At 46.9% G+C, this 21,097-nt stretch overlaps 1 protein-coding gene across 1 annotated transcript in view; it reads left to right on the forward strand.

The window, feature by feature from the left end:
- The first annotated feature begins 200 nt into the window (after positions 1 to 200).
- LOC138301785 (taste receptor type 1 member 3-like) overlaps positions 201 to 21,097 on the forward strand; it is a 164,873-nt gene continuing 143,976 nt past the window's right edge. Inside the window, exons 1-2 of the mRNA XM_069242287.1 lie at positions 201 to 385; positions 9,340 to 9,640. Of these exons, the coding sequence (XP_069098388.1) occupies positions 201 to 385; positions 9,340 to 9,640 (486 nt within the window). The remainder of the gene's footprint in view (positions 386 to 9,339; positions 9,641 to 21,097) is intronic.

Genomic DNA, 21,097 nt, shown 5'->3' on the forward strand with positions numbered 1-21,097 from the left:
TCTTACAGAAGAATTTGAATACAGCATGCAAAGCGCTAGCTAGTCATTTCTTGAATTTTGCAAAACAAATGATGACTTCTGTGAATTTGCCACATTCGCCAGAAGAGGAATGTTTTTGCTTTAACAAAGCATTCTCTAGGTCTCGGTAGGCACCTAGGAAGAAGTGTCAAGGAGTTGGCTGATACTCACTAATAGGGGCAATGAGGAGCCTGGTCTACCTGCTGTGCCTGAACTTTCTGGACTCTAGGGCATCTGGGAACTTCTGCTCCAACTCCCTCTTAAAGTCAGATGGGCACTATACGATTGGAGGTTTGTTCAGTTTTGGAACCAGCACAGTGGAAGACATAGCCGAGCGTTCCAAGCCTGAGCTGCTGGAGTGTGCGAGGTAAGAGACCCATCTTCAGGAATAATTCACTCTCAATGGTCAGAGATATGTACCTTGTAACGTTGCTCAAATTGTGTTTCTCACGACGACTTTAATACCTAAATTGTCAAAGTACTACTACAATTCCAGAAATTATGTTGCTGCACCTGGTATTTACGTTATTACAGAAAACCTTCAATTAAATGGTGCTCGTCACCAGATGTGGGGAAAAAGGTGCCCTCATTAACAGTGGCCCGCAGTTTGTGCCGATATTTATAACATTTCTCATGTAAATTATCAGAAATGTTTCCCCCAGTAAATTTCGGCAGGTTTGACTTGCCATCAGTTACAGGGGTAATTGCGGGCGTGCTGCCTTAATCAGAAAACTCCTACTTGAGATAGGAGTTACTGCATATATTGCAATTAAATGACCCACTTAAACTGGGCCCCAAAGGAGTAGTAAATATCTCCTATTCCAAGCATCCAAAGGAAGATGAGAAATAACATGAAGTACCGCTTTTTAATACAATGATTTTTTTGTTTTGTCATTTTCCATGTCTTTTCCACTGATAAAGATTGGCAGGTCTGACCCCCGGAATCTATTAGGGCTTAACTGTGATGGTGTGGCACTGGAATGCGGCTCTCAAGTTGTTATGAGGGTCCATTGGTATCAGTTTACCAAGATGCCGGTAGTAGCGGAAGTGACATCACATGCCATTTGATCTTTACTTAGGCCACAAACATATGCTTACACATACACACTGTCATTCAAATAAACACACCTGCAAGAACGCATACAGGATAGATAGATTTATTAGTATTTTTACTTACCTCAGCTGCCTGAAAGGGTCATATTCCAGCTAATTGTACTCCATTTTTATTACACTAATAGGGAATAATATTGAACCCCAACCGAAGACCATTATTAGGACGAGCTGCACCCGAGTTCTTGCCACCTCTGAAGCCTGGGGTCCCAAAGGCTATGCCAGAGGTCGCAAGGGGCAAGCCAGGGGTCTCAGCTGCGACTTCTGGCGACCCCTATATGTCGTCCATGTGAGGGCCTAGCTGTTTTCTCGCGTTTAAATGTCGACCCCCACACAAGCTCAATGCTGATGGTATTTTCAACGGGTTTCCCCGAAACAAGCGTCACACATTCATAAGCAGTAGTAGGCACTATGTATATGTAATTACAATGCAATCCAGAATGTTAATGCAGATAATAGTTCTTGTTCCTAAGCACAAAATCCGTGTTGAGTGAAAAGAAAACCACTGTCCACGGGTGCAGTGTGATTTCTCCTGCATCCCACTGCATATCACGAGAGACTCAGAGATCTGGCTTTTAACACAAAAACTGATTTCACAAAAACAGATTTCTTGTTCAGCTATAGAAAGAAACGGAGTGAGACATGGAGCAGTAGTGGTGCAATGAGGGCAGGAGCATAGACAAGGAAATATATTCAGAGAAAAGAGAAAGAGAACTAAAGAGAGGGATACAACAACAGAGCGAGAGAGATCTATAGACAAAGTACAAACAAAAGATTGTGGCAAAGAGAGAGCGAAGGAACCAGAGAGAAGAGTCAGACATCAAGAAGGAGAAAAGACACAGGAAAAAAAGCATTTCTTTACATTCATAACAACGCAGCGGGGAGTATTGTGGAGCTGGGTCCAGCAAGAGGTAATTTAATTCGTGGCAAATGCTATATTATTATTAGCATTATTACTTAATAAACGCGGCTATTACTATTTCTTAAAAATTACGATAATCACAACAATAATAATCACTAAAATAATATTAATATCAGTAATGTATTTTTGCACTGGTGATTTTTCCTACTAAATGAAACTTACCATATTCATATGATGTTATCTTTAGAATGTATGCTTAGGCAGAGGCTCAAGCGCTAAGAAAATACAATTTCTGGTTTATGGACTGTTAATAATTGAATGTATTAAGAATTACAACAATCTGAAACAGACCAGAGAATATAGATTTAAAATAGGGATAAAAAATCGAGCGTCAAACACAGAAAAAGATGAGAAATGGGAACCAAACAGTCTGTCACTAGGTTAGTGGACAAATAACCTGCAATGAGACATGTTGCAAACACTTCTTTGCTCCCAAATCCAGAGGCAAAAGGAAGATGCTGTGATTGTAAAAACACGATCACCTAGGCGCTCATTAAGTGGGGCCAGGGTAATTGAGATAAGAATGGCATGTGCTGTTACTGCACATATCGCAATTATGAGTTCTGTAATAAATACTGGCAGGTTGGTAAAAGAGCCGATCTTCAACCGAGCAGTCGAATTATGAAGAGGTAAACACCAAGGGGCACATTCACAACTAATTGGTGTAGGGTAGTGCCACAAGTCTTGTTGCTGCCCTGCCCTAGGCCAATTCGAAAGGGAAGGAACGCACCATATTCTACGAGATACGGTGCATTCCTGTCCTTTCAGCCAGCGCACAGTTTGGTGTCGAGCGCCAACGCAAGCAGCCCTGCACCGTGGTGCAAGGGTGTCTGCGTTGTTGGCTGGATTGTTTTTGTGCAGGAAGGACACCTTCCTGCACAAAACCATCCTGGGAGTCTTTGCCCTCTTCCTATGTGTGCTGTGGGCTGCAGCACACATAGCCATAGAAAGAGGAAAAACAAGGAGAAATAAAGATATTTCTCCTTGTTGCGCCTCCCTTGGGGAATCGTGAGGTTTTAGTGCATCCCCAGGTTTACAAGCTCTTGTAAATCTGGGGATGCACCAAAATCAATGGGTGTTGGTGGGAAAACCCACTACAACACACATGGAATGCCCACTGACGCAGTGTAAGTGAACGCAATGACTTGCGCTGCGTTGCCTTACACCATATCTACGAGGCCATGAAAAGCCATGCAAAATGGCTTTGCGTGGCATCGTAGATGTGGCTCTGCACTCGGCCCCGCTGGGGCGTCATAAGAAATGATGCACCAGAGGTGCAAGGGGCTTGTACATAATCCCTCCTATTCACATATTATTCCCTAAAAAAACAGCAACTGGCTTGTTTTAGAGCACCCAAAAAATTGTCACATTTTATCTGGAGTAATAAATATCACACCATTACTAGCTGCACATAAAGAGGGTCAAAATGTCACTGTGCAGGATTCAGATCAGAAAGGATGGTTAGATTTATCGGCCAATAGTTTTGCCCAGAAGCTGGAATGTGGGACAGTATGTGAAATCAGAGTTTGCATGCATGATTACCACAAATTGTTCCTGGTTCTAACCTTTTATCCATTTGCAAATGTCACTAGATCTTACCTGGCGAAATATGCATGTTTAAAAATCGCAGGACTGTGCACATTTCATAAAACTTGTAATGTCAAATCAATGTAATGATGGCAGTGGCATTGATTTTCACACCCAGATGCATAACTTCCGCAGTATAAAGAGCTGTTAAATTTAGTCTCATAAGACACGAGGTGTCATATTATGTAGGTATAAGCTTTTGACGCTGCACTCTGTTATTTCTATAATTTCAGATTCATAGAGATGTGTAATTTCACTAAGGCCCTGATGAGGACTAGTCGGTATATTCCGACCCGTGCATAATCACCGGTTTATGCACGGGTCGGAATTAGGAGTTGTTAGGTATTTAATGTACCTGATAATTAATGGATGCCTGGCAATTAATGGATGCCTTAAATACCTCAACCACCCTTAAATTTTGGCAGGTCAAATTTAACAGGGAAAAGTTTGCAGTATTTACTGTATCATAAGGATTTTGCTGGTTAAACACTAAAATTCATGTTATGCATGTAGTGGCGAAGTGTGGCACAATGGTTAGAGTGGCTGACCCTCTTGCCGAGATCTATCCTGGGACCAGGGTTCAGTTCCCACCTCAGTGGGTCTTGGGCTCAATTCCCTTGGACCAGATAATGGAGTAGATAATTCTTGTCTCCAATTCCCATGGACCAGATAATTCTTGCCTCAGTGCCTAATCTAATTAATGGGTCCCACTCTGGGCAATGGCTTGCTTAATCTCCACAAGGGCCCTGACAGTGCTTGGATGCCTGGCTTCACCCCAGGGGTGGGCACCTCACAGGGAAAAGCCAGTAGGGGTTCCACAGCAGTATGCTACAGTGCCTTGAGACCCTAAGGGGTGAGTAGTGCGCTATACAAGTGCAAAGTTTACGTTTAGCCCCCCCAACTCATCATGGGTGTTATGTATCGAATGCCCCTGTGCTTTCATTATTTACTAGGTGTAATAAATGACTCCTAAAGTCTTGATAGGTGCCTAAGAGTCTTGCATACTGTTAGACAATCTGTCTAGTTGCCTAGGAACAGAGTAACATTCTTTCTTCTCAACACTTATGCTTTCGCTTTCAAAATACTATGCCACTTTCCTTTTGTTGTGATTCTGAACCTGTACTTTCCTAGTTAATATTTATTTTAAGCCTATCCCTAATCAGACATCTAAACGACAGTGCCCGAGCGGACAATCAGCCTCTATGTCATATCACAAATTTGAAAGTTGATGCTTTTCAGCAGCGGATAGCAATGGACATCGCACACCATTCACCATCAGTGACATCATAGGAAGTGACGTCATACAAACTTTGAACCAAGTAATGTAAACAATTGACTTCAATGAAGTCTTGCGCATACTCATGGAGAAAATGTATTCGAGCAAGGCACTCAAAAGATATATAAAAATAATAGTGGCATGTCCACCTTTATTGATTCATAGATCATATATTAACAGTAAACAGTGTCTTTTATTTTCACTTGAATTAAGCACAGGGGTGAAGGATTTGTTCCAGCACAGTAATGAAACATGGCAGCAAGGTGTTTATAAATGTGTAGTTTAAAAAAATATATATATTTTATGATTTGATCTAAAGGGTGTGCATTAAATTACATCAGGTTATAATGTTCTGGGACCTGCAGAAAATCATATTGCTCATCAAGACACTGCTTACCTTTTGCTTTTGGCACTTTCTTTGCCACCTGTGAGGCCAGAGGTCACCAGACGAGTGCCAGGGGAGCGCATGGGGCAAGCCCGCGGTAGCAGATGCTACCACTGGAAACGCCAAGATGATGTCCTTGTCCCCATCTGCTCACATTGTTGCATGTTGTTTAGCAAGTACATGTTGAAAGGAATTGTGCACCTGAACAAAGTGGAATCACTATCAACACCCCGAGTTCCTAATACTCCACAGGTACTCTTTTAACCATCGTTTGTTTCATGGCCTCTTGAGCTGAGATTGGGGCATCACTTGTTGAGCTGTACACACCAGGTGCTACTCAGACATCCTACACCCAGTGCTTTCAATGGGCCGGTACAGTCCGGTACTGAGTACCAGCACTTTTTTTTATATTCAGAGGTAGAGTACCGGCACTTCTCAAGAAAAACGTAATACTTTTAATTGGAGAGTACCGGCTCTTCCCAGAAACAAGCAGGTACTCTATTACAGAGTACCTGCACTTCTATTCCATTTCAAGCACTGCCTACACCCACCCCTGCAATAGACCGAAGTCAGTTCACCCTCTGACAATGAGGGAAATCGCAGGGCTCTGGTTACAAATCGACTTTAACAATATCAAGCTGGGAAAGTCCAGCTCCTAAAAGGAGTAACTAGAGAGGAGAAGGTCTCGAGGTGTCCTCTCTGCCTTCATAAGGTGAAGTACAGAGGTGAAGAGTTTGTTCAAACGCGATTTGTCTTTACCTCAAAGTAATGAAACATGGTAAAAAGTTGAAAATGTGTGCTTGTTTAATATGAGCCGTTTTATGCTTCATTCCAAAGAGTGTGGATTGCACTGCAGAATGTATGTATTTTACAGAACTAAGTGTGATGCCCATTGAAGCTGCAGGAAGCGATAGTGCTCATCAATACACTATATACCTTCTGTTCTTAGCACTGCTTTGGCCACCTCTGAGGGCACGTGATGTAAGGTCATTATCAGGGGTCACCAGGCAAGTCAGGGGTAGTAACTTCTACTTATAACCAGTGATGTAACGAAACTGGAACTCCCCTCCCCCCGCAAAGAACATAAGCAACTAAATGAGGTCAATGCACAGGATATATGATTGGATGGTGAATCTGGTGTGTAAAAGTCTATTGCTGCCCTTTCAGAGGAAAAGCTTCCAAGGAAATCTCGCCAGGTCTCACAGAGGCCAGTCCAGCCCCTGTAAGAGCACAGAAAAATGCCTTTCTTGGAAGCTACCTTTGCAGCGTGCAGTACCTGCCTACACCCTGCAGCCATGTCAGGTCTGGCCCGGGCGTACATACCATTAGAAGCCTGAATACAATGAGAACATCAGACGTTTAGGATACACCTCAAAAGATCCCACTGGAGGATCAGAACCTAAATGCCATTCTGAAGGTTGATTGTAATATTGGTTTGAATTTGTCCCAATTACCCAATTGGTGCTTCATTTGTGCCGGTGGTTGCAGGTGGTGAGCAAAAGCACTCGTGTTTGGAGACCAGGACTTGACTTATTTTTCATCCTCAAAATTTGAACCTGCAAGACTGGGATGAAGAGACAGGTAGTGTATGATGTAGGATGGAAAAAAGAAACAGGCCAAACCAAGACTGGCCACTTCTGGTATTCTTCAATCCGAGCATCAGTTAGCAATGGAGTTAGGCTCCTAAAAAACGTGTTGACTTCCTTCACTTATGTTCTTTTAACAACTTAACCACTGTGGCCAGTGCTTAATTTGTAAATAAAGAGGTGCCGGTGCCCAAAGCCCTCCTCTTAAACACGCGGCTGCTGCAATTAAATGTGTGAACACGGAATACTGAGGCAGCGTAATCCTGGACTCATCTCGGGCCTCTTCAATCCATTTAAAGCAACTCCTTGCCCCTTCAGCTCACTCTTGCATTTTTCTGCTTTCTCCCTTTGTGACGCTTTTTCCTGTTTCCCTTCCTCCATCTTTCCCATAGTGTCTTTTGCTTGCAGCAAATGCTTGAGGCAGAAGAGCAAGCCCCGGCCCTCAAAAATAAGCGCCGGTGCTCAGCACCGGAACAACAAACACAAATTAAGCACTGACTGTGGGCAATAAACCATTGAAATGAAACATCATGACCATATGATCATAGGTATTTTCTACGTCATGGCACTTTCTAACACTTTCTTTAGAGACTCCACTGGCAGAGTCACCCTCCCCAACACATCTCCTGCTGTCTGCAAAATCGTACACAACTCTTTTGGCACATACCTGTATGGTCCCCACACTCCACGGTGCCCACGGTCCACATATCTATGTAAACCGTTTCCTACTTGTTGCAGTCTAAGAACTGACGTTTTCATTCATACTATCCGTCACAACCTAGTCACCAAGTTCACATAAGCGAACCACAATTGAAATTGCGTGCTCAAGTACTTTAAATGAAATGTGAACTCACCCTTGCTATTCACAAAATGGATTTCCACTCATAATTTGATATACTCATTAATAAATGCATACTGGTATGGTGTCGTTTTACATCAGTGTTGCTCCAAGGTGAGCTGTGGGCACTCCAAGAAGCCTAAGCCAACACAAGAATGCAAACACACACATACTGGCAGGTTGGTAGGTATTTACAGACTTTAGTAAGCACAGTCTACCTCTGAATACAGTCTGGGATTTACTCCTATCAAAGGCAGAAGTAAGGTCCTATCCTGGGTCAGGATAGGGAGGCATAAACTCAGTACTGGTGTTGAAAAAGGTGTTTCTCCAAAGGGAAAAATGTTTTTTCAATAGAGAACCAAAAACAGCATATATACTTGTGCACTATTTGAACGCCTGCATAAATGCCTTTTTGTTACAATTACGTATGTGTAAAAAGCAGTACTCCTGGAAAGCAGTGACAGTTGCAGTTTCCCAGGAGTACTACATTTCTGACCTTTTTGTAAATCATGCCTCGTTGATCACTCTAGGCACCAGTTGTTCACAAACTATTCAGACAAAAAGATTTACACAGGGAAATCGTCAAAAATATCCAAATCGATGATGGTCCACAGCAATAGAAAGCTATTTGGAGTTAGATCCCCCAGCAGGGAGAATGAAGCCGTCATACTCACCAGAAATAAGAGGATTCCCATTACCACACATTCTAAATCAGGCACCAGGATATAGAAGTCATGAAGATGTTAATATTTAAGCAAACAAGACAGACAAAGAGGGGCAATCACGGTAGGAAGTCAATGGTAAAGCTACATGTCGTATAGGGCCGAATTTAAGAAACGTGGTGCAGCATCCAATGCAGCGCCACTTTTCTTGCACCCCTTTGCGCCCTCCTAATGCCACCAGGGATGAGGCGCAGGCGGATCTGCAGGTGGAGGAGGGCCTCTAACACAGGCTCAGGAAGGGCTCAGAGGATCGAAGGCAGCAGCAGAACGGTGGCGCTGTGCAGGGGAGTAAAGCTCACGCTGTAGAAGGATTGATTGATTGATTGAACTAGCATCAACATTTTTTACTCTAGTTTGGCACTTTTCAGGATTAGAGCCAAAAATGTTGATGATAATCCTGCAAAGCACATTGAGGCCCATTGAAAACAATGGTGTGCCTCCTTTTAACGCCTGTTCTGTGCAGGTGTTAAAAATGCCGCTAAAAATGGCACAAATAAATCTTTTAGATTTCATTGCGCCGTTTTTTCGGCTCTCCCTATCGGGGGAACGCCCCCCTTGCATACATTATGCCTGGCGCAGGCATTATGTGGCGCAAAGGGGCACAAAGTGGCGCAATGCATGCATTGCAGCACTTTGTAAATATGGCACAACGTTTTTCCCATTATTAATATCGCCACATTTGCGTAAAAAAATGATGTTAATTTGGCGATACATGGCGCTAGGCCCTCTTAAATCTGGGTCATAATGTTGCATAGCTTCGAAGAGAGCAGGCAGGACCACAGCCTAGAAGGGACACACGGTCCTCACATATCGTCAGTCTATGCGAAAATGTTTCCACACGTTGAATTTTCACACGTAATACTAATAAATATTAACATATGTCTTTATCATGCAGGTTTTATGACAGCGGATTTGTGTTAGCTCTTGCAATGAAATTTGCCATAGAGGAGATCAACAACTCAACCTCTCTACTTCCAGGAGTACAGCTGGGCTATGAGATCTGCAACACTTGCTTTGAGCCTCTGGTGGCCATGCAGCCCACAATGTTATTTCTCACCAGGCAGAACAGCACCGGCGTAGACGTCACCTGCAACTACACAGACTACGAGACCCGGGTGATTGCAGTGGTGGGGCCCATGACGTCAGCAATTTCCGTGACCATGGGCAAACTGTTCAGCTTCTTCAAAGTCCCACAGGTAGAAACTGATGTTTGCTAACGTGTCTTTTAAAGAAGAAAATAGAAGAAATGCCAGTGCTCATAGATAATGTAACCTACAACAAAGCAGAGCAAGCCACTTGGCTTGCTGCTAATGTCAAATGCAACACTGCAACAATGCAGGCGGGTCAGCCGTTTGGCTACTGAGAATGAAACTTGTGACCAGGTGTGAGGACTTGTCTAAGGGGCATATTTAAGAGCCCCTAGCACCATTCAAATGCCTCACTAGTGTCATTTGTTGACGCTAATGTGGCGTTAGAAGGCCAAAAATGGGGTGCCATATTTATAAGGTGGCGCAATGCATGCATTGCACCACTTTGTAACCCCTTGCGCTACATTATACCTGGTGCAGGCATAATGTATGCAAAGGGGGCATTCCTCCGTTAGGGGGACCAAAAAATTGTGCAAGGAAATCTCTTAGATTTCCTTGCACCATTTGTTTCGGCACTTTTTTACGCCTGCTCTGAGCTAAGGGGAACAAGAAAAGTGGCACTGCACTATGTGCAGCACCACTTTTCTTAAATATGTCCCTAAGAGTTAGTTGGTAATGTAACCAGTCACCAACCTGAACAACAGCTTCAGGACAGACAAGGGACAGAGTACATGAGCTGGAGTAGTGGGTCGTCCAGAAGGAGCAGAGAGCCCATGACCTGTTGGTCCTAAAGCTTTGAGCTTCTGTTGTAATTTGGCCAACAGGTATGCTATAGTGACATGAGATGGGAAGGCTCCACCTTCCAAGGCGTCCATTCCTAGCTTTAATTGCCAAAGATAATACATTTCACCAATGTTTTTTCTAGAAGAGGAGGACACCCATGAGGTTTAACTGTTTTCAAGACTTTGCAACATCAAGAGATTTCCTCGGAGTGCTGTTCCTCGTTGGAATTCACTTTAGTGTTGTATTATGACTTCTTATTGGAGTGATAGTTCATACCTGGCTGCCTTTATTTTTTGTGAGTGGGTGTTTGAAATTGGTCAGTGGAAAAGTAGAATGAGTTTGTGTTCCTGGTCAATTGTGGTGCACATTCATTCAATTTAATGTGGGAGAGACAGGTGTTGATGTTTGTTAATGTCTGTGCGGCAATGCAGTTGGAAGCTGGTCTGATGGACATGTATAAGACGGGTGTGTGAAAGAATATTGAGGGCCAAAATACAATGTGGACTTTATTCTTGTCCTCTATATTCTTGCCACAATATTTTGCCCAAACACTATTTTACCCTCGTTAATTTGGTCAATCATTCTATAAGGTGGTTAGTATGATTTATGTTTTGCAATTGGAAAAAATCGAGTCTTGTATTATTTATCTGTTCATGCTGGGTGGGTGATGGGTTTTTAGTTGTTCAGATGCTGGCGTCTAGGTAGTTTTCTGAAGCGAAGAAAGGATCTGCCCTGTTTTGAGTGTCGGGTAAGTTGCCTTCCATAAAAGACATATTGACTGTATTAGGGAGTGATGTGAATGCTTCTCCGGTGTTAGATGCCACATTGGTCAATGGGAGGATTTCGTCTTTAAAAATGACAGCCTTTTGAGCTGTCACGATGTCTATGAATTTTGTAAATTAATACATCTCAAAGGTGGATGATTTGGGTATGTTGAACAGTGGGACGGGTGTCAGAGTGATGGCTTGCTTATAGTGCTTGTTAGGTGTGCTGTGGCACTTCTCTGGTGAGCTGGTTATGCGGTGACCAGGCATGATGTTGACTCAGTGATGGCTCTCAAGAGATCTTAGCTTCTGTTTGTGGCTTCTGCCATGTGTTAGCGGCTGGTTTTGTCAGCAACGATGAGCTTTATAAATTGGGAGTGGAGACTTGTCTACTCTATTAAGTTGTCCCAAAATTAACATAGTTGTGCTTGTGAATGTAGTCTTTAACTCTGGTGATTTTTCTTAAGAGAATATTTCACGATCGTGTCTTGTACTATCATAGGGACATTGATATTGAGGTTGCCTTTCAGGATGCTTAAAAAAACAATTTTTTATATTGTTGAAAGGGCGAGTATTATTTGCTTGAGTGGGACAATGGGGGAACCATTAAAGGAGCAAGATTTGACTGACTACAGCTGGAAGCCATTGGGTGGTAAACCAGAAATAGAGTGAAAGCGTGCTCTGTTGAGCTTCGTTTGCTGAAGCAGGCATTTGATTCAGATAACAGAAATGTTGATCCGGTCAGAGGGTTGGTCAGGATGTGTGTTCACTACTTGAGTTGCATATTGTTGGGAGTATCAAAGGGAAGAGCCAAGTGGTGCTTTAGTTTTTTTAGTGTACGAGTCCCCTGAAAGGACGCATTCTACTTGTGTTTTAGGTGGATGCGTTGGTGATGAAATCAATAATTTCCCTAAAGAAGGTCTTGCTATTTCAGTGGCGTATACATTACGTAGAAAAGGGTTGTCGGAAGCGGAAATGAGAAAGTGACAGATGAGATATTCAAGTGTGGAGTGTAAAGCCAGGAGGGCAGGCATGTAACAACAGTATTCCTTCCATGACACTGAACAATCGAATGTGTAGACTACTGTGTATTTGTATCATTATGCATCTGTGGACATTTTGATATTTTTTTTTTGTAAATTTGATTAACCATAGTTTACAAACAGGCATTTGCAAAGTAAATAGCTTGTCGCTTTCATTACAAATGTGAGGCCCACTGTCTTTGCTAATGCCTGTTTGCAAATCGATGCTTAGCAGAACATTTAAACATTTTGCTGCATAGTATAAAGAGTTTTTCAGGAAAAAACGGTGTTTAAATATGCTTAGTATTTTGTGTACAAGAAAACTATATTTAGTCTTCTGTTCTTCTGTTCTTCTGTTCTTCTGTCTTCTGCCTTCGGCTCTTCTGCCTCCTCCGTCTTCTTCTCCCCGCGCCTGCCCTCCTGCTCCTGCCTCATTCCCCTCCCTCACTCGCATCCCTCTCTCTATCTCCCCTATCTAACCCGTTCACTATCTACCTCCCTCACTCCTCCTATCTACCTATCTCTCTATCTCTCTATCCCACTATCTAACTCCCTCACTCTCCACCCCCTCCTATCTTCCTATCTCTCTATCTATTTCTCTATCTATCGATTTCTCTATCTATCTATTTTCTCTATCTATTTCTCTATCTCTCCCCCCCTCCCGCCACCCCCTCTATTACCTATCTTCCTATCCTCTCACTCTACCTCTCACCCTCACCCACCTCTACAACCCTCCCTCCCCTTTCTTCACAACCCTACTCCTATCTTTCTCCCTAACCTCCTAAACCTCCTAACACTCACCCCCCTCCACCCTTAAACCCCCCTCCCCCAGCTCTTCTCACTCTACCTGCCCCCCCCCTCCCTCGCGCTTTCCCGCCGTGACCTCCTGCACGCCCCCCAGCTCCCATTCGACCCCAGCTGACCCCCCCCTCCTACCTCATATGGCGGCCGCTGCGCGACAGTGGTAGCGACCCTTGACCCAAGGGTAGGTCGCTCCCCCTGCCGCTGCAGCTCCTCCAGCTCCTCCAGGTTCCTGAGTTCCTGAGACCCACCTCACAGTAAGTACCCCCCACATCCCAGCCCCTCGCTCTGCCCCGCGCTACTCACCCTCTCTCCTGCTCCTGCTTCTTTTCTTCTTTTCTTCTTCTCTGTTCTTCTGTTCTTCCTCCTCGCTCCTCGTCTGTAATCTTCTTCTGTACTCTTCTTTTCCCCGTCTTCTCTCTTCTTCTCTTCTTCCTCATCTTCTTCTGTGGTCTTCTGCCCTCTGTTCTTCGTTTTCTGTATCTTCTTCTGTGTTCTTCTGTGTTCTTCTGTTCTTCCGGTCTTCCTTTATTCTCTCCTTCCGGTCTTCTGTTCTTCTGTTCTTCTGTTCTTCTGTTCTTCTGTTCTTCCGGTCTTCTGGTCTTCTGTCTTCTATCTTCTGCCTTCGGCTCTTCTGCCTCCTCCGTCTTCTTCTCCCCGCGCCTGCCCTCCTGCTCCTGCCTCATCCCCCTCCCTCACTCGCATCCCCCTCTCTATCTCCCCTATCTAACCCGTTCACTATCTACCTCCCTCACTCCTATCTACCTATCTCTCTATCTCTCTATCCCACTATCTAACTCCCTCACTCTCCACCCCCTCCTATCTTCCTATCTCTCTATCTATTTCTCTATCTATCGATTTCTCTATCTATTTTCTCTATCTATTTCTCTATCTCTCCCCCCTCCCGCCACCCCCTCTATTACCTATCTTCCTATCCTCTCACTCTACCTCTCACCCTCACCCACCTCTACAACCCCCCCTCCCCTATCTTCACAACCCTACTCCTATCTTTCTCCCTAACCTCCTAAACCTCCTAACACTCACCCCCCTCCACCCTTAAACCCCCCTCCCCCAGCTCTTCTCACTCTACCTGTCCCCCCACTCCCTCACGCTTTCCCGCCGCAACCTCCTGAACGCCCCTGCCCCCCAGCTCCCATTCGACCCCAGCTGACCCCTCCCCCCCCTACCTCATATGGCGGCCGCTGGGCGACAGTGGTAGCGACCCTTGACCCAAGGGTAGGTCGCTCCCCCTGCCGCTGCAGCTCCTCCAGCTCCTCCAGGTTCCTGAATTCCTGAGTTCCTGAGACCCACCTCACAGTAAGTACCACCCACCTCCAAGCCCCTCGCTCTGCCCCGCGCTACTCACCCTCTCTCCTGCTCCTGCTTCTTTTCTTCTTTTCTTCTTCTCTGTTCTTCTGTTCTTCCTCCTCGCTCCTCGTCTGTAATCTTCTTCTGTACTCTTCTTTTCCCCGTCTTCTCTCTTCTTCTCTTCTTCCTCATCTTCTTCTGTGGTCTTCTGCCCTCTGTTCTTCGTTTTCTGTATCTTCTTCTGTGTTCTTCTGTGTTCTTCTGTGTTCTTCTGTGTTCCTCTGTGTTCTTCTGTGTTCCTCTGTGTTCCTCTGTGTTCTTCTGTGTTCTTCTGTTCTTCTGTTCTTCCGGTCTTCCTTTCTTCTCTCCTTCCGGTCTTCTGTTCTTCTGTTCTTCTGTTCTTCTGTTCTTCTGTTCTTCCGGTCTTCTGGTCTTCTGTCTTCTATCTTCTGCCTTCGGCTCTTCTGCCTCCTCCGTCTTCTCCTCCCCGCACCTGCCCTCCTGCTCCTGCCTCATCCCCCTCCCTCACTCGCATCCCCCTCTCTATCTCCCCTATCTAACCTGTTCACTATCTACCTCCCTCACTCCTCCTATCTACCTATCTCTCTATCTCTCTATCCCACTATCTAACTCCCTCACTCTCCACCCCCTCCTATCTTCCTATCTCTCTATCTATTTCTCTATCTATCGATTTCTCTATCTATCTATTTTCTCTATCTATTTCTCTATCTCTCCCCCCCTCCCGCCACCCCCTCTATTACCTATCTTCCTATCCTCTCACTCTACCTCTCACCCTCACCCACCTCTACAACCCCCCCTCCCCTATCTTCACAACCCTACTCCTATCTTTCTCCCTAACCTCCTAAACCTCCTAACACTCACCCCCCTCCACCCTTAAACCCCCCTCCCCCAGCTCTTCTCACTCTACCTGTCCCCCCCTCCCTCGCGCTTTCCCGCCGCGACCTCCTGCACGCCCCCGCCCCCCAGCTCCCATTCGACCCCAGCTGACCCCTCCCCCCCCCTACCTCATATGGCGGCCGCTGCGTGTCCACGCCAGAGGCAAGCCCGTCTGCGCCTGGCCCGCGCCCAGCGCCACGACCCCTGGTCCCCAGCTTTCCCAAGCCCCGCTGATCCGCTACGACCCCACCTCCCTCCACGCCCTCAACCCAGGACGCTCCAACACCTGCTTCCAAGCTCACCCCAAACGCACCCATGGACCCTTCGCCTGCAACTCCTGCAAACGCATCTTCCACCACGCAACAACCACGACCACAAGCCCACGCGCCATCAACCACCTCAAGTGCATCCTAGTCAACGCTCGCTCCGTCCACAAACACGCCGTTGAACTCTGGGACCTCCTGGACTCCATAGCACCGGACGTCGCCTTCATCACAGAGACCTGGATGAACGCCTCCTCTGCTCCAGACATCGCCACCGCCATCCCCGAAGGCTACAAGATCTCCAGGAAAGACCGCACCAACCAAGCAGGAGGAGGTATCGCCATCATCTTCAAAGACTCCATCAGCGTCACCACATCCACCGAAGACACCCCTCTCGCCGCGGAACACCTGCATTTTCAGATTCGCACCGACCCGAGGACCACCCTCAGAGGATCCCTCGTCTACCGTCCTCCCGGGCCACGCGCCCCTTTCAGCGACGCCATCGCCGACTTCATCTCCCCGCACGCCCTCGCCTCTCCGGACTACATCCTCCTAGGCGACCTCAACTTCCATCTGGAACAAAACAACGACCCCAACACCACCACCCTGCTCGCCAACCTCGCCAACCTCGCCCTCAAACAACTGGTGAACACCGCCACCCACATCGCCGGACACACGCTCGACCCTATCTTCTCCGCCAGCAAACACGTCTTCTTTAGCCACGCCTCCGCCCTACACTGGACCGACCACAGCTGCGTCCACTTCACATTCCGACGCGAGACCCGCCACCTCCGCACTCAACCCATCCCTCGTCGACAGTGGAACAAGATCCCTGAAGAGCAACTCTTCTCCGCACTCGCCGCCAACCAACCCACCCTCACCAGCGACCCCAACGACACAGCCCTCAACCTCACAAACTGGATCTCCAACTGCGCAGACAACCTTGCTCCCCTCAAACGCACGCATCGACAGACCAACACCAAAAAACCTTTCTGGTTCTCTGACACCCTCAAAGAATCAAAGAAAACTTGTCGCGCCCTTGAGAAAGCCTGGCGCAAGAACCACACCGCTGACAACATTACCGCCCTCAAGAACGCTACCCGCGAACACCACCACCTGATCCGCGCTGCCAAAAGGAACATTTTCACTGACAGACTGGACAAAAACAGACACAACAGCAGAGAACTCTTCAGCATCGTCAAGGAGTTCTCCAACCCCAGCGGCAACGCCAACGCCGTCACGCCCTCACAGGATTTGTGCGAATCCCTCTCCACTTTCTTCCATCGCAAGATCAGCGACCTCCACGACCGCTTCGGACACCAGACCCAACCAAACACCACCGAACCCGCATCCCCGGCCATCACCCTCAACAACTGGACCCACATCACACGGAAGAAACCAAATCCATCATGAACTCTATCCACTCCGGCGCCCCTTCGGACCCCTGCCCGCACTTCATCTTTAACAAAGCCGACTACATCATCGCCCCGCACCTCCAGACCGTCATCAACTCTTCTTTTTCTTCTGCTACCTTCCCCGAATGCTGGAAACACGCTGAAGTCAACGCCCTACTAAAGAAACCTACGGCTGACCCGAGTGACCTGAAAAACTTCCGCCCCATCTCTCTTCTGCCTTTCCCAGCCAAAGTAATAGAGAAGACTCTCAACAAACAGCTGACCACCTTCCTGGAAGACAACAACCTGCTCGACCCCTCACAAACCGGATTCCGAACCAACCACAGCACTGAAACCGCCCTCATCTCAGTCACAGACGACATCAGAACCCTGATGGACAACGGTGAAACAGCCGCCCTCATTCTGCTCGACCTCTCGGCTGCCTTTGACACCGTCTGTCACCGCACCCTAATCACCCGCCTCCGCTCCACCGGGATCCAAGGCCAGGCCCTGGACTGGATCGCCTCCTTCCTCGCAAACCGTTCCCAAAGAGTTTACCTCCCTCCGTTTCGCTCAGAACCCACTGAGATAATCTGCGGCGTACCCCAAGGCTCATCACTCAGCCCGACACTCTTCAATGTCTACATGAGCCCCCTCGCCAACATCGTACGCAATCACGACATCATCGTCACCTCCTACGCCGACGACACCCAACTTATACTCTCCCTCACCAAGGACCCCGCCAGCGCCAAGACCAACCTACAAGAAGGTATGAAGGACGTCGCTGATTGGATGAGGCTCAGCCGCCTAAAGCTGAACTCTGAAAAAACGGAAGTCCTCATCCTCGACAACACCCCGTCAGCCTGGGACGACTCCTGGTGGCCCACGGCCCTCGGCACCGCACCGACCCCCACAGACCACGCCCGCAACCTCGGCTTCATCTTGGACCCTCTTCTCAGCATGACCAAGCAAGTCAACGCCGTGTCCTCCGCCTGCTTCCTCACCCTCCGCATGCTCCGCAAGATCTTTCGCTGGATCCCCGCCGACACCAGAAAAACCGTGACCCACGCCCTCGTCACGAGCCGCCTGGACTACGGCATCACCCTCTACGCCGGGACCACAGCTAAACTCCAAAATCGCCTGCAACGCATTCAAAACGCCTCGGCCCGCCTCATCCTCGACGTACCCCGCAGCAGCCACATCTCCGCACACCTGAGACACCTGCATTGGCTCCCAGTCAGCAAAAGGATCACCTTCCGACTTCTCACCCACGCACACAAAGCCCTCCACGACAAGGGACCGGAATACCTCAACGGACGCCTCAGCTTCTACGTCCCCACCCGCCTCCTCCGCTCCTCTGGCCTCGCACTCGCTGCTGTCCCTTGCATCCGCCGCTCCACGGCGGGTGGGAGATCTTTCTCCTTCCTGGCGGCCAAGACCTGGAACTCCCTCCCCACCAGCCTCAGGACCACCTAGGACCACTCCGCTTTCCGGAGACTCCTAAAGACCTGGCTGTTCGAGCAGCGATAACCCCCCCTTTTTCCCCTAGCGCCTTGAGACCCGCACGGGTGAGTAGCGCGCTTTATAAATGTTAATGATTTGATTTGATGAATGCAAGTTTGTCAAATACACACACATAAGTGATCATTCTTAAATGATGCAGAAGGCTTAACTTGGGATTGTGTTTTCTCTCCTTCTTTCAACATGTTTGTGTGTCGTCCGAAGTGTAGGAATTTGTTGGTGTAATGGGACACTGCACCATGATGGGCCACTGCGTGCACACTTTGAAATTGCTTTCACTTTGCCTGCACATTGCAGAAGCGAATTCTGACACAGAATCTGCTTCGTTTTTTCAGCTTCTTCTTATATTTTCCCTATTGTATAGAATAAAGGCACATCCGATTCCTGCCTCATTAATATCAATTAGAAGGTCTCTGTACATCTCACACGTTTACTCCTAAGTCATGCAAGCACCCACCCTCCATTATGGGCATTCCATATAATTATCGACTCAGTAATATCATCTGACCATAATACTGTGACTACAAAAATATAATGGACCGAAATATTCAGCGTAAATATATTGTTTATTAGTATATAATAAAATAAAAACATACTACAATAAAACACCATAATAAACAAGCATTGGCAAAGCCTATAGGTCTCGTCTATTCAAGACCTATTGGCTTTGGTATTGTCTTTTGCCATGATGTACACCAGTGTGGCTGCTGTTCAGCATGTCTAAAAGTTAGCGGTGTGCAGCGTTGTAAAGTGGTGTGGTGGAGTAGAGCAGTGTTTCCCAAACTGTGGGCCGCAGCACCCCTGTGCGCCATTAAAACAATGCAGGGGCACCACGCACAGAGTTCGGGAACCACTGCGGTGAGTCACTGACATCGCCCCCCCTGTACCCCTGTTGTTGAAGTGGCATTGTGCACTCACATGAATACACTACTTGCAGCACTCACACGTGTAAGCATTCACACACACCAAGCATTCACGACCCCCTCCCACCCACATAAACCTATGCCAGGTTCTCCTATTTAAAGGCCACATGCTCCTCTGCCCAAACTAGGGGTTGAAGTGGATTAAAAAGCATAGGAACTGTGTTCTGCGGTGCAACAATGAAGGTCGGCATTAACAGTTCTGAACAGTTGTTTTTAGCAACAAAACTATTGGAATTGTTACTGTAAGATAAAAAAAAATATTAGGAAAGTGTTTCATTACAGATCCTGACCACTTCAGCCACTTCCTTGCACATACCAATGCCGTTATTTACTAACCCAAAAATCTCCTGGCTCCATACACTTCTCTACCCTCCTGTACTGTAAAACCTACAGCTGGCACACACTCATCTTTATCATCTTCATACCAATCGTGGATAATAAACTGGCAATAAATATGTTTCTATGACCTTTTATCTCACCCCATTCTTTTTGGCCACCGTAAAACTTATTACATATTTATGTCACTCAGGGGCATTCACATTCATCTTCCTTTATGTGCATTTTCAAACCTTCACGTAAATTGCAAGCAACTTTCCCACACCCAGACAGCCTCCTCCTTGAGTCTCTGTCAGTTCCTCTCTCCAACACTGATACACAGATGAGGCAGGTCACTGAAAAATGCAAGAACACACAAAAAGGAGGCATCGGGACAAAGGCGGCAAGGACACTCAGACAGTAGGCAGGAATAGCCAGATGGCAGGTATGGGTACACAGACAGGGGGCAAGAACACACAGAGAGCTTCCCTCCAATGATTTTCAGGGAGAAAAATTGAAGAACTTCTGAGGCCGGAATTACATCCTCCAAATAAAAGTAACAAAAAGGGGAGCCATGGCCCACTGCCAAATAGATAAAGGCAGCCACGGCCGTCCAAAAAGTTTGGGAACCACTGGAGTAGAGTGTCATAGAGTAGATTTGTTGGAGTAGAGTGCTGTAGCGTGGAGTGCAGGGATTACAGTTTTGTAGACTTGAGTAGAGGAAAGTAGAGTTGAGTAGTTCAGTGCCATAGAGTGGAGTAATGTAGAGTAGAGTGGGGTGGGGTGGAATAGGGTGGAGTGGGTTGAGTGGCCTGAGGTAGTGGGGTGGTTTAGAGTAGAGTGGGGTCGATTGCAGTGGGGTACATTGGGGCGGGTTGAGTGAAGTGTGATGGATTGGAGTAGGTGGACTGGTTGTGGTGGATTGGAGTGGGGTGGGTGGATTAAAATGGGGTGAGGTGGATTGGTTTGGGTGGATTGGAGTGGGTTGCATTGCACTGGGGTGGATTCAGTTGGAGTGGATTGGATTGGAGTGGAGTGGACTGGATTGAGTGGATTGGATTTGGGTGGGTTGGATTAGGTTGGATTGCACTGGAGTGGAGTGGGGTGAAAAGGATTGATGTGGGATGAATTGGACTAGGGTGAGGTGGATTGTATTGGTGTGAGGTGGATTGGATTGGAGTGGGGCGGATTGGAGTGGGGCTGATTGTTTTAAATTGGAGTGAAGCAGATTGGTGTGGGGTAGATTGTTTTTCAATTGAGTAGGGCCGATTGGAGTGGGGCAGATTGGTGTGGGGCAGATTGTTTTGTATTGGAGTGGAGCAGATTGGAGTAGGGCAGATCATTTTGGATGGAAGTGGGGCAGATTGTTTTGGAATGGAGTGGCGCTGATTAGAGTGGGGCAGATTGAAGTGGGTGGATTGGAGTGGAGTGGGGCAGATTGGAGTGGAGCTGATTCTTTTGGATTGGTGTGGTACAGATTGGATTGGGGCAGGCTGGAGCAGGGCAGATTGGTTTTAATTGGAGTCGGGCAGATTGTTTTGCTTTGGGAGTGGGGATGATTGGCGTGGGGTGAA

Source organism: Pleurodeles waltl, chromosome 6, assembly GCF_031143425.1.
Source record: "Pleurodeles waltl isolate 20211129_DDA chromosome 6, aPleWal1.hap1.20221129, whole genome shotgun sequence".
In the NCBI taxonomy this organism is placed as follows: domain Eukaryota; kingdom Metazoa; phylum Chordata; class Amphibia; order Caudata; family Salamandridae; genus Pleurodeles; species Pleurodeles waltl.